The sequence below is a fragment of the Calonectris borealis genome, chromosome 4 (assembly GCF_964195595.1).
Source record: "Calonectris borealis chromosome 4, bCalBor7.hap1.2, whole genome shotgun sequence".
Taxonomy (NCBI): Eukaryota; Metazoa; Chordata; class Aves; order Procellariiformes; family Procellariidae; genus Calonectris; species Calonectris borealis.
In genome coordinates, this window is record NC_134315.1 from 43,752,950 (window position 1) to 43,771,129 (window position 18,180).

Here is an 18,180-nt window from a genome sequence, read left to right on the forward strand (position 1 = left end):
GAAACACATTTCCAGGAAGAAGGGAGCAAATCAGAAAAAGTTTTGATGAGCTTCACATTCTACTAAATGGGACATCTGATACTGGAATAAGAATTCTAAGCCAGCACACCTTTTAATCAGCCTATACTGGACAATAACAGAAATTCACTCTTCAAACACTTTAAAATTTATAAAAATTAACTTAGATAACTCAAACTATGCATATTGCGTTACTTCTTTTTATCCAGAACTATGCTTTAGCTGAAAATAAGCATGTCAATTCACTTACGCATTATCTTTGTTTAAATAACTTGGGGGTTTTTTTAGGGAATAAAGTGGAAACTAAGTCAGTTCACATTCAAGTTTTAACTATGGATAATTGTCAGTATGAGATCCATGTTTCTACTTGATCTCTGGGCTTAAGTATGATATTACAAAGAATATCTCTGTGCCTACTCATGGCCTTCACAGTCCAACATAAGAATGTAGAATATTTAACTGTAGCAATGAGTTATTGCAAGCAATTCTACCTTAAAAAACAAACAAAAAAACCCCTTCTCTTTCTTCCATATATCACACAATGATTGCTTGCTTTAGACACTGAAAGCATTTATTTACCTGATAACACAATATCTATTTTTGCAACGTTCTCTAACTTGACAATGAATAGGAACATATGCCTATATACAAAAGAGAACAAGAATTTTCTTTATTCATTTTGCAGATGTTTGAGGGAATGCCATTGCATTGTACCTGGCCCCGTTTTGGTTAAGTGAATGTACCTGTTAAACTGATCAACAAAGAATTTATATTTTTGCTGAACTGGGTTCCACTTTGCTATCTTATTCCCAGGAGAAAACTGCATGAGTATTGCATTCAGCACCCTTGGAAAAGTTTATTTGAATACAGCTTGTTTTCCTGCATGAAGGAGTGTGCTTCGACTCCTAGGTTTTTAGGGTGTTTTTTTCTTCCTGCCTCTTAAATGCAAAGCTGTCATAACATACAGAGACACACTTGACCACAGAGACACACCTTCCCCTTCAGAATCGGCTATCTGGAAAGCACATACCAAGGATAATATGTTCTGACAGCATCTGATGCTATACCTGGCCCCTAATTATCAGTGTATTAATACTTTATCCATTTTACTAATATGTCACAGTGAAAAAAAGATAGTGGAAGAGTGAAAGACTAAGGATGCTAGATTGTGGCCAAATGTTAAACAGTCTTCTATGAAGCTTGTTATCAACTTGCACTGGTCAAGACTAGTCTATAGGAGTAAGAGGCGCTCAGTTCATGTTAGTTCAGTTAAATACTTGCCTCAGCTACTCACAGCACTAATATTTAAGTGGTCTTCCCATAAGCAATGATTTACTGTTGGGCCACCTGTGATCTTAGTGGCCACATTTTCTGTGATATTAAAAGAATTCATAGTTAGCTACAGGTACCTGTCAGTTGTACCATAAATGAGAGATGGATTCTATTTGTCTAATCTTTTTCCCTTGGCCACCTGAAAAGCACAACCTTATCAAATAAGAGGAGATAAACAAAAGCTGTTCATATATTATACAACCTGTTTACAAAGCACTGAAATGCTCAGATGAAAAGCAATGCATAAGTGCAAAGTATTAATTATTTTTATAACATTAATGCATGCATGCACTGCAAGTATACATTATTAATAAGATGGAACAATGAATCACTTTGATTTTGAAGCAGCATGTTAGTGTTAGACTAAAAGAAACATGTCTTCATAACAGACTTGTTGCACAAAAATTTTAGTCCTCTACTTGCTTTGACCTGCAGGTAGCTGAAAAACCCCCAGTGTTTTAGGAGTGATTCTACCTGCTAATTACCTCCAACCCCCGAGCATTTTAACTTATTACCCTTTCCCACAGGAAATCTGACCTATTCGAATTCACACTACTCCTAATCTTGAGTTGTGTACTCATCTATACTGTAGAATATCACACTAACTGTGGAACATTACTTAAGGAAAATAAGGTTCTTGGTGTCTGGTCTACAATAAGCACTATGACATGCAGTACTTCAGTACATCAGATAAGATACATCTATACAGGCATTTGCCCCTTCTGCAACTTAAAGGTATCTTTGTATATACAGGTGAAATTATCAAGTTGAATTATTCCTCCTGATTTATTTCATAAAATAGCATCTCTTCTCTACCCAGATTACCTAGGTATATATTTAAGAAGTCTGCTCATTTCCTGATTTACAGAAACATATGGATATTGATTCAAGTTTTCAATACTTAAGCAAGTCCCTTACTATTTCAATTATTTGCAATTTTTCACTATTCTTCCTGATCAATTCTCCTTTTGTGAGTCCCCTCAGACGAGGCAACTGACAGGGGCACAAAGTAGCAATTAAGTCCCTTTATTACATTAATTCATGTAAAAGTTCTCTAGAAGACAAAAGCTAAAAAACATTTACGTGTCTAAGAGGTGAAGGTTTATTCTGTGCAAAGCTAAACTTCCAAATTCTGTTCATTTTGCTATGTTAAAAGAAATGCTATTTCCTCACTACATAACTGTAGATTTTTCTCAGTCTCCAAAAGTGTTAAAAAAAAAAAAAAAAGAGATGTGGAATGTGAGAACTCATGACAACATAAAATAACTTTGTGAATAAGTAACATGGCACAAAACCATTATAATGCCTCGGATATAAACAAAATAGCTGTTCTGTATATAGTGCATCTTCAGAGGTTTTGTAAAGTTCTGCCTAAAGCAGGAACAACAGGCTTCTTTCATCATTATATCCCTTGAACATGTCTCCCACATACCCTAAAAAGCTACCCAGGATTTCCATTTATTTATTTCTTTCTACCAGCCTCACTGTTGATCAGCGATGGGTTTCACTGAAAGGAAGATTTTCAGAGGGTTTACAGAAATAACAGGTCTATTTACTGCTATTCTTGCACCACCCACCTGAAAATATGAGCATGATTGTACAAGGTATAAAAACAAAGCACTGCTAATTCCTTAACTTTCCTGCTCACTTTGCATCTCTGTGCTCAGGGAAGGAAATACAGGTATTATGGGAAGGACTTACTCTCTTATTTTCATATGCAACAGGGAGTAAGTGGGAAAGGGAATTTCTTTACCTCCTTCCCTTAACTTTGCATGGGCTTAAAGGGCAAGCCCACAGCCTATTAAATGATCCATATTTACAATCCACTTAACAGAGCCCTATCAAACTGTAAGATTTGTTAGAAAGAATGCACTTTCCAGATGGGTTCTAGAACTAATAAAATAAGCTCAATTTTCACTGCTATTTAACAATGTTTCTTCTATGTTTGGTCTATTATAAGCTTTTAGTCCCTAGGCTTCTCTACCTCCCTCAAAGTCCTGTCAGCTCTAATTGCGTGAACTGAAGTCTACCATTTTCAGTCATCAGCTATGAACGTTTGCAGAAAAGTGCTAGTTGTTCAATTTCATCATCCAGATCTCTAAAGTTAGTTTTCACATTGTCAAGAATGCATTTAAAGAGCATATTTCAGACATGACAAAATCTTTTATTAGGAAAGAATTTTTAAAGCATCAAGTTTCAAAGTGATAATTGTATTTACTTAATTTATATTTATAAAGCAACATATTGTATCTTACAAAGATACGTCCTGTTTAAGTAACATTATTAAACTGCAGTAATTACCCTTAAGAAACTTAAACAATCCAAGATGTGGTATTGCCTTTAGGCAAATGAGCAAACATGTCAAAGAATATTAAGCATAATATTTTAAATAGGATTTGGAATAGCACTGCATGCCTGTTGAACATTGATAAGTAATGATGCCAGAATTACTGACTCCAAACACTCCCCTCTATGAAAAGCCTCACTACTCCGTTTCTCTTCACATTTCAGTACAAATAAAATATTCCACTCCTAAAACATGTGGGTTGGTTCCCATCTCTGTTCTACTTAGCCTCTAGATTTAGTTTTAATTTTCACAGATCAATACCTTCAATCAGTCCATGACAAGCAGATTGCTAATGTATTTCCTCACTGTCGGACTTCTTGGCTGTTGATGCTTTGCACAATACTGGAAAGGCCCAGAGACAGTATATAAGATTTATACAAATAAATGCTGAAACATGAAGTAAAAGCAGCCTCTTGGAATACTGCCTCTGGCCCTATTTCAGCACCACTTTTGTTGGAAACCTATATTTTAAAACTACTTCAATTAAGCTTAGTTTTTAAACCAAAAATGTTTAACATGGACAAAGTAGTGTAAGGAAACAGCTTTCTGACGACATGTGGTGTCTTGTTATTTTAGAGTTCATCCAAGTCTCATTCGATTCCTATGTAAATAAAAGGCAAACGTTCTTTATATATTTTTTTTTCATTCTGCAGATAGCAGCACAATTTTTCTTATTTTGGAAGAGTAATTTTTATTAATTTACTTTTAAGCTTTTCGCATTAGCCATCAAGCATTGAATCAGTTTAAAATGTACTTTGATAACATTTTCATCTGATCTTTGAGTCTTTTCATAAATACTAGTTAATACGTTATTTATTTATGGAGCATTAGCAAGGAACTTTAGATCTGCATACTTTTACTGGAAGGCAGACAAAGAAGAACAAAAGAATAAAGAAGTGAACTGAGATTCTTTTAAACTTTCAGTAATGTAATCAGAAATACACCAAGACAGAGACATTGGTATTCACAAATAGACAGAGAAAAATAAAGTAACTGAGCTGGAATTCCCTTCCTAAATCCAATTTAAAAAAGCAGTCCTAGTTTCAACAACGATCCCATTGTTTTTACAATTGCCTCTTAAAACACCCATCTTCATGCCTCTAACAGGCTTTATTCTTCCAATTTTCAGGATGGAAAACCAAAATGAAAGTATGCAATTTTCTAAAAGAAAAACTACAAAAGATATTTCGGCAGTCATGAAAAATACTAAACTTGCAGCTCTGAAAAAAGAGAGCCTGGTGATGCACAGAGCCTGTATAACAAACATGAGGAAATGCATACATCAATGCAAAACTATTCTACAAAGACAAGAAATAAATGAAATGTACGAATAACCCCAGTGTCCAGGATCTATAGCTCCTCCTTAGGGCTTTTACAAAAAACAAACAAGCAAACAGTCTGTGTCCCCTCCAGCCACCCCACCACCCTAACCACGCCCACACATTCTCAGTTTTAGATGTTTGAATACTCATTTTGTAACATCAATGAACTTCTCAGCCTAAATTATGCTTGAATTAGCAATCTTTATTTTATAAGACTTTCATAAATTATCCTGTTGTCACAATCTGGACTTTGTAAAGATCATTTCACCTAGGAAAGAGCCTGGCTCTCCAGATACCCATTTTTAATACTGTACTCTATGGTTTTAGACTATAAAGCAAGACAAAAAAAATCCCACCCAAATAGAACATTTGGTTATCATATACTACAAGAGCCTCCTAAATGCTGTTCTTAAGTAGTGTGATGACAAATAATAAAGAATCCTCTTTCCAACATCCCTGTGTTTGTAAGGTAAAAGGAGTATTACTTACAAGTTAAGAAAACTGATGCACTACTAGCATTTCTCAGATATGCCACACTATTTTTAAAGCAGATGGGTACATGATCTAAATAGGCCTTAACTCCACTGTATGTTTTCCCCCAGATGCAGAAAAACCTGACAGTGTGGACTTTCATTCCCACAAAACAAATGGAGAATGAAAAAGAAAATATTTGAAAGATGCATGTTATCTACCTAAACCCTGCAGGCCACAAATTACTACAGGCAGCCACTGCAATAGCTTAACCATTTGTGCTAGGGTATAAACCCTTGCTTCCCCAATAAAGCCCACTAGTCCAGAACACTGTTCTAAGACAAACAGGATTAAGAAGCAGTTTCACAAGTCACTGAGGTGACTTTCAACATTACATTCCAGATCTGCTCCGAAGGAAATTGAAACTCCAGGGATGCCTGGAGATGGACAGGCCTTAACTCAAATTAGCGAAAGCAAACAAACAATATTCAAGACAAGAATGGCATAGCATGGTCCAATAAACCAAGAGCATAAAAGGAAATAAATGAGAAGGGAAGAAGGGCTAAAAGAATAACAAGGTCAAGACTGCAAATAGCTATTATTTTGACTTGTAAATGAAGAAAAAAAAAGCAAAAGTAAAGAAGAGATTATTGACATAAGGAGTAAGAAAAAAATATTCTTGTGACAGAAAAATATTGAGGATGCTGACATATCATTTTCATATCTATAGATAGTATATCTTAATTTGAATGCAAATAAAATACTAAATGATAACGCATTATTGCTGACCAGATTTCTGAAATGAATGTACTACCTGATTAAAATGGCTAACAACATTCTTCTATTTACACTCAGCAAAATTACACATGCTGTTTATACTTTCACATGATCTTCAATGCTCCATACACAGAAAAACATCCAAATCTACAAAGATAACATTTTTGACCCAAGGAACTCCTTAGGTTCAAGAATCTTCCTCCATTCTTAACAAGTACTCTCTCCTTGCAGAAGACTAGTAAGAAGACAAATTAGCAGGATACTACTCTGAAATGGTTAGTAGAAGACTATTGTAGATTCCTGTATAAAAGTATGTTTATTGGGCAAAAGAGTTTCATAAAGAAAACCAGTCGGACTATGGGGAGAATACAAGAAAAATGCTTATATTTGGGAACAGTTTAACAACTAACTCCATAAACTATCTCCCTTAGGAAATGAATATAAAATAGTCTGGAAACACTTCCTGTTTACAAAAGGTTGCATAATAAAAAAGAACCATTATTTCTTTAATAAACAATTAATAGCAATAAACAATTATAACAACACTGAATTAATGGAATAGAAACTATTGTATAAGTTAGGGAAGAGTTCTAGATCAATTCTTACTGTAAAATATTGCCCTTGGTAATTGTGGTGGGTTGACCCTGGCCAGATGCCAGGTGCCCGCCAAAGCTGCTCTATCACTCCCCTCCTCAGCTGGACAGGGGAGAGAAAATATAATGAAAGGCTCGTGGGCTGAGATAAGGACAGGGAGAGATGGCTCACCAGTTACCATCACAGGCAAAACAGACTCGACTTGGGGAAATTAGTTTAATTTATTACCAATCAAATCAGAGTAGCATAAATAAAACCAAATCTTAAAAACACCTTCCCGCCACCCCTCCCTTCTTCCTGGGCTTAACTTTACCCTCGATTTTCTCTACCTCCTCCCCCCAAGCAATGCAGGGGGACAGGGAATGGGGGGCGTGGCCAGTTCATCACATGTTGTCTCTGCCGCTCCTTCCTCCTCAGGGGGAGGACTCCTCACACTCCTCCCCTGCTCCAGCGTGGGGTCCCTCCCATGGGAGACAGTCCTCCACGAACTTATCCAACATGAGTCCTTCCTACGGGCTGCAGTTCTTCACGAACTGCTCCAGCATGGTCCCTTCCACGGGGTCAAACGTCCTGTCAGCAAACCTGCTCCAGTGTGGGCTCCTCTCTCCATGGGTCCACAGGTCCTGCCAGGAGTCTGCTTCAGTGCGGGCTTTGCACAGGGTCACAGCCCCCTCTGGGCATCCACCTGCTCTGGCGTGGGGTCCTCCACGGGCTGCAGGTGGATATTGCTCCACTGTTAACCTCCATGGGCTGCAAGAGGACAGCCTGCCTCACCATGGTCTTCACCACGGGCTGCAGGGGAATCTCTGCTCCAGCACCTGGAGCACTTCCTCCTCCTTCTTCACTGACCTTGGTGTCTGCAGAGTTGTTTCTCTCACGTATTCTCACTCCTCTCTCTGGCTGCAATTGCTGTTGCTTGGGGGGGTTTTCCCCCTTCTCAAATATGCTATCCCAGAGGCGCTACCACCATCGCTGATGGGCTCGGCCTTGGCCAGTGGCGGGTCTGTCTTGGAGGCGACTGGCATTGGGTCTATTGGACATAGGCGAAGCTTCTAGCAGCTTCTCATAGAAGTCACCCGTGTAGTCCCCCCGCTACCAAAACCTTGCCACGCAAACCCAATACAGTAATAAACCAAACTAAAGTAAAACCACCACAAATACACACAATGAACAGAAAATCCAGCAGACCAACAGACCAAAGGAAAAAGTGAAACATGATAGAATTGCTGTGCTTAAAGGTTGTTAAAATACTTTGTATATGAATTTATTTGAGTTAAAATGAAAAATGTCACTTCATCCTAAAACAATCAATACCTGAATAAAAGGTATTAGAGACCCATGTCATGGTTTAATCCCAGCCAGCAAATAAACCCCACACAGCCACTCGCTCACCCACCTCCGGTGGGATGGGGGGAGAGAATCAGGAGGGCACAAAAAACTCGCGGGTTGAGATAAAAACAGTTTAATAATTGAAATAAAACAAAGTAGAACAGTAATAACAACAATGAGAACAATGACAATAACTGAATATACAAAGCAGGCGATGCACAATGCAACTGCTCGCCAACTGTGTGTCACAAACAGGGCGGGGGTGGGTGGTGAGCCCCGCCACACCCCTGCTTTTCATACTCAGCATGATGTCACATGGTATAGAACACCCCATTGGCCACCTGGTTCAACCACCCCGGCTGTGCTCCCCCCGCCCCACTCCAGCTTGCCCTGCATGTGGCAGGGCATGGGAGGCCAAAAAGAGAAAACAAAACTCCCCGGTGCAAGCACCACCCAGCAACACCCAAAGCATCAATGGGCCATCACACTCCTCTCATACCAAACCCAAAACACAGCACACCCCCCAAGCTACTGGGAAGAAAGTTAACTCTGTCCCAGCCGGAACCAGGACAACCCACTAAAGCAAGCAGGCCTTTCATAAAGCTATAAGGTTGCTACAGCAGCTAGAGAAACACATGAGGAGATGGATGCGGGAAAAGAGGGAAAAGAGGGAAAAGACAAGAGGCACTTTGCTATAATTACAGTATTAGTAATGAATTTTGACAAGTTTAAACAACAATTCTCAATAATAAGAATTGCAAAAATTCAGAAATAAACCATTTGTATAGTCAATACATTCTCTGGAACAAAGTAATATTTCAGTTTCTGCAGCAGAATTGTTACCTATTTCTATCCTCTCTCAAAAACTCATTTTAAAGCACACATATAGGAAATAGTGTGAGAATCACATTAAACCTCAATAAAATATTTGATTTTTACAGTGTAAGAATAATAGATGTGGCTGTTTTCAAGTCACAAGAGCCCTCTCCTGCCACATAGAGAACATACTAATCCTTTTAATCTTTTATAAAGTATTTCTGCAATCATTGTAGCTACCATAATGCTTATAGTCTAGTAAAGTCTGTTGTTAAGACACATTAAGCGTCTCATTTTTCAGAAGCAAGTTTAGTTCTTGGCCTTTCCTCAGTCTTGGGCTAGCAAATCAGAATGAAATTAACAAATAATTTAAACAAGTTAATCATAAAATAGCTTCACTAAAGTTTCCATCTTGAATAAAATAAGTATGTATTCAAGCTTATGAAAATATTTGAAAAGCAGGACCTTAACCACCTGGTTCTAAATTCTAACCTGAATAGTTAAGATTTTACAAATGGAAAAGTAACAGTTCTGAAGATGACTATTAAAGAGCTTACACAAAAAAGTGAGAAGAAACAGATTTTTTTAACTAAGGATACCTAGGATTGTAAAAAATGTTGTTAAATATGTTCTATTAACACACATACATAAATAGCTACTCATACTTTATGAAAAATAAGTAGTGTTAAAGCCTTGCCATTATAGAACTAACAGAACACCTATATCTCCCACCAAGGCACTAGTGTTTCATTGTAACTACAAAATTTACACAATGAGAGACTTTAAGAAACAAAACTAAATGCGACCTCTAAACCACAGTTTTCCTACCTGAAATCAAGCCTAGTAAAGAAGCAGAAACTATATCTGTGACACCCTTTACATTCCCAAGACTTAAAACTCTACCAACTGCTGTCTAGTCACTATTGTCCTGTACACCTGGATTTCCACCCAGCTGTGTAGATCTGTGTTAAGCATTACTTAATCTGACATCCAATGTTCTTTGCAGCTGTGCCTGATTAGAGTACTGGGGGATCAGGCCCTTTATTATAGGAAGATTTTGGTAGAGACATAGTTTATTGCACGTTTTTAGACTTCAAAGATTTTAAAGGCTGTAAAACTGGGTAGGTTTTGTGAAGTTGTTGAAATTAAAGTAGTTTGGGTTTTATTATAAATTTAAGTATTGTACTTTACATTTGTTTCTATGTTTTCTAAGAACAGTTCTGGATTACATGCAAGTACTGTTTCTAGGTGGGGATTTTGGCTACTTGTTACAGTGAAATTCAGATAAACAACACTTGCGAGAAGAAAAGGATTATAATGAGAGCAAATAGCTTCCTTAAAGCAAAGAAGCCCTGTTCTTGCCTTTCCACTAGTATGTGGAAAGTGCTTTTTTTTTTTTCCCCTTCTTTTTTTTTGGTCAATTTGCTATTAAAGAAGGAAAGAAATATACTTTGCACAAAACATTTCAATACCTGTTGTGCTGCAGAATCTGGGTGAATATCTGTAAATACTTTAATCATAGTTTACAGCTCAGGGCAGACCTCAGAAGTAATTAAATATTCAGGTAGTGAGGCAAATGCTGAAGAGCTCTAAGTCACTCCCAGCAGGGATTTGCTTTTGCTAGCTCAATGCTAACTTGGGTATTTTAAGTACTACACTGCTGATGCACTTTGAAGGAGAGCTACTGACTGATACAATGGTTTTGAGAGTAATATAGAAAATTTCTGTTTCAACTTATATTTTATATGCTTTAGAACTTTTTTAGAAGACACATGTCCTAGAACTTCTCAAACTACTCAATACTTTGCTATGTCTTAGGTCGAAATTCGGGTTGTTCAGCAATATTAAAATTGTTCTGACCAGTGGCAAAACCTCTGTTGTTAGATATCTAATTTGCTGCTAGTAGAACTAATAAGTTAGGCATTGAATCTTGAGGTAACGTAGCAGTTCTTGAAATTTAACTGATTTTTTTCTTTTGGGATTCAACCCCAAGTTCTAGTTATAAGTCCTTCTATCCAAGTTTACTTATTTTACCCTTGTAGAACAGAGCTACTTTGGTCAAGTTTTGTCACTCAAACCATAATACTTACAGTTTTTACTTTCTATATACATAGTTACAACTACGAACATCCAAGGAACTTAAAATTTAAGAGGCCTTCTTAGTCACATAATCTTCAAATATAAACCTTGTCCTTACACTACATTTGATGGTTTCTTTCCTTATAATAAGATTCTGCAACCTTGTTATCCTTAGCCTTATAAGAAGGGTAGCAGGTTAAGGCAGGACTCTAGCTCCAATTTGGATAGGTTGAGGATTTTGGAAAGTTTAGCTCCAGAAAAGCTATGAAAAGAGAAGAAAGCCAGTTATAAAGATTATTTGGATCCAGAAGAAAATGTGATGCATAGAAAAACAATAACACGCTAAACAGTCAGAAACACTTAAGTAGTTTCTTTTGAAGGCCTTTTGCTCTGCTCTAGATCACTTGGATGAACTCATGGCCACCAGTGCTTGATTCTGCCTAAATATCAGCTGTGCTTATTACTAGGCTAGACAACTTCTTGGGTGCTGGGAAAAATAACAATTTAGTCAGTGCTTTTCTTGTCACCATTAAACTATTGTTATTTCATCATGACTTTAGGAACTATGGCTTCTGGTTATTTTCTTTCCAGCTGAGACAAAAAAAGAAAATCCCAATTGCTCTCTACTTTTATCACACTTACCACACAGAGTTCCAAAAATATTATTTGCAGTGGCTATGTTATTGAAACTGGCTTTTCTGGGAAAAATCAGAACAATTGAAGCCTCGTTTCTGCAGATTTTATTGCTATGTGGAAATGTACAGGCCGTAGTAATCCTGGCTCATGTCCCTATCTGCATCTCCCGCTCAGCAAGTTTTGGATGTGCTAAGTGTCTGGCTCTTACACCTCACAGACCAGGTAACTGTTCAGCTTGTTCGATAGCCCTTCTTTTGGCAATAACATTAATTTCCATTTCTGTCTTCTACCTATTCAGCAGTTTTCACAAAATGTTCAATATCTTTCATACCTTTTTTCCTCTGGCCAGTTTCTTCACAAAACAATAGGTATTTTAATCTTTCCAATTCATATGATTATGCTCCAAAGATTTTTTTCAAAGGTATTACAAATCAGAAATTCAGTCTAATGAAACAGTTGTCTATACAGTGCTTTGGAAAACTAGATTATCAAAGTACAAGAGAATGGTCAACTAGTATTGTACCACTGGTGTTTTGCTTTTTTTTTTTTTAAAAAAAACATATAAAACTCAAATTTACAGAAATGTTCCCAAAAGTGGCACAAATAGTGAGCATTCTTCACTTGCTCTGCAATACATCAGTGGTTTTAAATAGGCTTGTCTTTTTCCACTGCAGTACATTAGCTATTTACTGGATATTCAGGATATACCATACTCCCTTTCAGCTCCAGAAAGAGGGGAAGTGATCTGCATAGGGGATATTATGTAACTGTTTAGAAGTTCCTAGTAATGTTGTTATAGTCTAGAATCCACTACAAATTTTTCTGCATGCTTTCTTATCTTCTAAAGGAAAGAACCCCCTCCTTTCCCCAAGATTCAGAGATAGTACTTTGGAGTCTCACCCAAACAGCACGCAAGTATTTGCTGTGCCTTACACGGTTAGCACAGTCTCTTAACCACTGCATGAGTCTTGGCGTTTGTTCTACGGGCTCCCCAACAGCGCTCAATAGCTGAAGGGCTCTATGCTCCCCCCTTGTGCGGCCCGGCCCTCAGAAGAAATCCAGCCTGCGAGAATCCTGCCTTTGCTGTGTGCGAGTGACCTCTGCAGGCAAGTCGGCGTCATTACAGAAAGGTCACGGTGCAAAATTGTATTGCCTCCCAAAACGAATAGTTTTTGAGGTACAGCTACCATATTTTTCCTCTCTTGAACATCCACAGCGGAATGGAGACTAAAGGGGAAACGTATTTTTAGTGGGAACTTTGGAAAAGTAATTTATTTTTAGTAAGTAATAGGATTTATTGAAGTATATTCACAAATTTGTGTGCTGGATTTGCCGGATGGAGAATTATTAATAATAATTAAATAAAACCAATTCGAGGGTGGACCATGAAAGTCTATTAAACTGACTGCCAAGGAGCTTTGCAAGAGACTGAGAAGTTGGTATGAAGCATATTTGCTGCGATTCAGCAATGGTTGTATCTGCAGACTATTAACATAGCACAATTATGGCTTTCAAAAAAGGGAAATAACCCAAAAGTTACAAATTAATTGATACTGATGAGATTACTTAAAAGTTTACTTGATTTTAAAATCATCTACTATTATGTCAGCAGTGTTTCTCATGACTCATTCTGCTCAGTGAATTCGATTGAATGACAAGATTTGCCTTCTCATTTAATGATTCTGCAAGAGTTAAGATTCAGAAAAGTAGAGTTCACATTAAAATTTAAAGAACATAAAGCTTTTTTCTAGATTTCTTGTAAACATCTTGATATTAGCAGCCTCTGAAATGAATACAACAATGATGTAAAAGACTTAAGCAAAAAAAGCTCCATAGCTTGTACACAACTTCCCATTTCAGTTGATATTTATGTACAGTTCCGGAGTCATATCACTGAAGCAAAGACTGATGTTCTGCCAGATAAAATAAGAGCAACAAGATGCGCTCTTGTAATGCTTCAGTACCTTTGCTATTAAAACACAGCAACCTCATTGCTGCTGTCAAACTTACCTAAACTGTCTATGCCAAATTTCATAAAAGAAATCAACAACAACTAATCAGTTCTGAACAGAACTGTACTTGTACCAATGGCAGGAAATGGAGAGTATGTGAGTCTGATGGCACCAGTGAGGTTTTTTTGCTGTGTTATGAAAGTAAATGCCCGTTTACCCTAAGCTCTATGTAGTGGATATTTAGTAATTCTGGTTTTAGAGATATTCCATGCCTATGTGCTGCCTGTTCTAAGATCATTTTCACCCCACAAAATAGATTTTGTAACTCAGTAGCAGTGACATACGTGTTAAAGCGTAGTAGACTGATGGTGGTAAAACCATTTAAGCCAACAGAAAGAGTGTTTCATTCTAGTAAAACAGTATTCTCTACAGACTGACTCTCAGTGCCTTAATAGTCCTATTAATGACTTGTACCCTGTAAAAAAAAAAAAAAAAAAAAAAAACACCACCCACCAAAAACTTTCTGTCTCTTGGTTTCTTAGCAAAAAAAGTTGTAAGAAAGTTTGCTGTTCAGGTTATGGAAGTATGGATGTTTTCAGAATTGAAATAGTAGGAAAACTAAGTTCCTTTGAGGCAATATGTATCATGATGAATTCTCACCTGTAAGAAAGACAGTTTAGGATTTTTCTTCTAGTTGCATTACCTGCGGATATGAGTTGGCAGAGCAACTCTTCTCCCTGTGCCATCCATTGGCATAGAGATGGGGGAGTGGGTGGGATTCACCTCACCTATTACAATAATAATACTAATAACAAAGTGTTTAGTCTGAAGTATTTGCCTTAAGTTCTTGTCAATGTACCAAACAGGTGACTCTTGTTAGGTGTGCTTCTCTAGTGACTGCAGATGGAGTCTAGGGTGACTTGGTCAGGTTAAATATCTAACCTACGGAGGCATAAAATTAGGTGAAAAGGTCTTTAGTGTTAATTAATAGTAATTATTTTTTTTTCCTTAAGGGTGGTGCCTCTGTCTGTTGCTACTACTCTATTTTACAACTCAAAAGTATCAGTAACAGTATGATGTTAGCTGTCATAATACCTAACCCAACAACAGCAAAAAAAGAACTACTAGAAGTTAACAGCTTGTGTTGCCCTAGTGTCCACATCAGTACCAATGGCAGGCTGCAATATCTTAGTGAAGGGTAAGGAAGAATCTAAGAGAAGAAACACAAGAGGAGGATTCCCTGGCTGTCATAATTGTGTGACTTTTGCAATTCCTCTTTCCTGCTTCCTGGAAGTCTTATGGAGAACGAACAACTGGAAGGCTTTTGCACCCATAATTGTGATTCTTGTCCTTTTTTTCCAGCAGATATTTAAAAAAATAAAATACTAAACAACTATTAATGACATGACATAGCTGTCACATTGCTTGATGGGCATTACAATTCAGGCATTACAATTACATTTTTGGGGTAAGTTTCCTGACCTGTTGGCAAGGCTTATGATGTAATTCCTTTGTTTAGCGTACTTAGATCCACAGCTTGTCTTGGTTTAGAGGATCAGTTGGCTTCAGTTTGCAGGACAATCTAAGCTTGAGTACAGAACCAATGTACTCAATATATTGAGGTACAACTTTTTCCACTTTGTATACAAAAAACCAACTGAACACACTTGATGTCTCTATAAATGATCTTTTGACCCTGTAAAAATTTCAGTATCTCAATATTCAGCTTGTCTGGGATACATTTTCACTGAAGACTCAGAAGGATAAAGGCAACGCTGTTGTCTTCAACAGTCACAAACAAGACTCTCTGGAAATATTTTCTACAAAGTAACTTTTCACCTTGGAATGAAAGCATATACAAGCACATATAGCCACAAGATGACTTTTCAAAGCTGTACTTTTTTAATCATCTTGTTGACAAAGATCTAAAATCTTCAGACTGACAGCTCTGTTTATTCCCTCTGCAAACCTGTACCAAAAGGTACAGATTTTAAAAACATGTTAAAAACTGATTTCAAAGGAGAAGTTCAATTACGGTATGTATGAAGACACTGTTTAGTGATGGATATGAATTCCTAAGCTTGCATAGCTGCAAGGCCTATACATGTGACTATCTGCAAGCAATTGGGGTAACTTAATTTGGCTAGATTTAGGTTATCTCATAGTATACACCCCAAATCCCATTAGTATGGGGCTTGGAGACATTCTAACTAATTGACAGTAAAAACCATATCAACTGCCTGATACATGCTTTTCAGGGGCAAATTATTAATTCTTTCACCTAGATTGATAAGGTAACAGTCACACAGAATGTTGTTCGAGCCAATTCTCTTTCTAATTTTGCCATGTGGCTCTTGAATCAAGTAGAACTTCAATTCCCAAGCAGAAAACAATGAAACACTCTGAGAGAACTAAAGAGCTCAGAATCTGTTATTTCATGTGCTTACCAACCACTGCATGATCCACTGTTCTTATGTGGCTACCTCTAAGCAGGTCCACTGTGATACCTGTCCTTAGGTATCTTCCACAATCAGAAGATGATGATATCCAGTGACTTAGTTAAAAGGCATGCACTTACCTGACATCAGGGACTGGGTTGCCAGCAACTCTGCATTCCAGCAACACTTTGTTTCCTTCAGCAACTTCCTGGCTCCGGAGCTTCTGAGTGAATTGAGGTGGTGAGGATTGATTCTCTTCCATGTTGATGAAGGGGTGACAAAGGACCATTTCGCTCTGAGTGATGCTGTCCCTTTCAGAAAAGTTTTCTCCATTCAGATGAACTCCAGGTAATTTTGCCTCAGGCTCAGTCTCTTGATGTGGCTTGTCAAACTCCTGGTTCACTGAGGTACTTACAGCTGGTTGTTTCTTTTTAGGAGATAGGTATCCACTGTCTGGAGAAGAAGAGTCCCCGTCAGGACTTCGGCCTCTTGTCTTTGCTGCCTGTCTAAATATAGATGACAGTTCCTCTATGAATGTGGCAGCTTTGTCGCACAGCTTGCTCCTGAAAGGAACTTCTCCCTGGGATGCCGATTCGGACTTTGGGCTTGTCTTAGGCACACCCGGACCATCTTTCTCCAAATGTTTCAGGCTTCTAATGAAGCTGGGACTAGCAGTTAGCAAAGGTGAGGTGCTTGCTTGCCTCCTGGAAACTGTGTCAAAACTACTTGGTGTTTGAGCTGCGGTGGATTGCTCTTTCTGATTCCCTGGGAGAACGTGACTTGCAGCAGATGAAGTCAGACTGCTTGCTTGAAGCCTCTGTAAAGCATTTTGCTCATGCAGTTTGGTATCCCTGAAAGAAGGATTTTCTGAAGTGCTAGAATGAGACGTGTTAAAATAATGAGTAAAGTCTGGTGCTGCATTCTGATCCTCCTTCATGGAATTGGCAATGGCTTCCTGAGCTATGTCAAGGCTCTTACATATCTCCTCCTGGGTAAGGAAGGCAGAAAGTTCATTTGAAAATTCCCCATTCTGTATGTCTGATAGGGAATCATAGAAAAAGTCACGGTAGGATGAAGCTTCTGACATATTTTCAGGATATCCCTTATTGGTGCCTCTCTCTGCACAGTAAGCCTCCTTCAGCATTAAAGAGGCAATGCCTGGCCACAGCTTCTGTCTTGCGTCCTGGAAGACACAAACACAATTCCTTAACAAAAAAAAACTTGTCAATAAAAAAACCCCTCTTATATCCTGGTTCCCATAAGCTAGACATAAACTGGGAGAAGAGCAGAATCCAACAGTGCATGAAATACTTACCGAAAACCTTGGTTTCTATTGGAATGGGCCAGAGCTGCAAATTGTCTAGGTAGAAGTGAGAGCACTTAAGAGTAATTTTTCTCATGCATCTTCTTTCAGAACTATGAAGACATTCTTTGTCTGTACATTGCCTAGCACAACCTCAATTCCACTGGACCAATCTGAGTGATTTGTTATTTCACATCTGATTTGTTACTTCACATCAATGCTATTGCACTTCACTTTTTCTGGTTTTAGGCTTATGATGATTTGGGGAATACATTTACTTTTCTCTTTCCCGTAACACTGCCTTCCAGACACTAAAACATCAAATTCCAAGAGGAAAACACTGTTCTAGTTGAAACCATTATGAGCATCTACACAAGGATGTTTGGATTAGAAATTCCAAGTTATCCTTTCTGTTTAATGTTGATAAGGTGTTTAATATTGTTTTACTTCTTGTGTTAAGGTTTTTAACTTGTTACCTTTCAGTACAACTCAGTAGCACTTTTCTCAACACTGATAAGTGGAATATCAAAATACCACATGCTAAAAGTAAAACACTGAAGAAATAGATTTCACAACCTATGTATCGTCCTGCACTGCATAAGTGTATAATATATATTCTGTACCAGTTTCACAAAGCACAGGAGCATCTATACATCTCCAGTTTTCCCACAAGATTTTAGAATGAGGATGAGCGTTCTCTGCCTCTATAAAGCCAGCAAGAAACAAGACATCAGGGAAACCACTCTTTCCCCAAGGGAAGGATCTG

The 18,180-nt window shown here is 37.8% G+C and overlaps 1 protein-coding gene across 2 annotated transcripts in view; it reads right to left on the reverse strand.

Annotated features, from left to right (window-relative positions):
• Positions 1-17,570, reverse strand: part of PALLD (palladin, cytoskeletal associated protein) — a 209,152-nt gene extending 191,582 nt beyond the window's left edge. Inside the window, exons 1-2 of one of the 2 annotated variants that reach the window (XM_075149366.1) lie at positions 16,913-17,570; positions 16,252-16,876 (exon numbers count right to left, since the gene is read on the reverse strand). In XM_075149366.1, the coding sequence (XP_075005467.1) occupies positions 16,252-16,876; positions 16,913-17,255 (968 nt within the window). In that variant the 5' untranslated portion in view covers positions 17,256-17,570. Of the gene's footprint in view, positions 1-16,251 lie in introns of both variants that reach the window. The other variant, XM_075149367.1, reaches the window with a different exon arrangement.
• Positions 17,571-18,180: the final 610 nt, after the last annotated feature.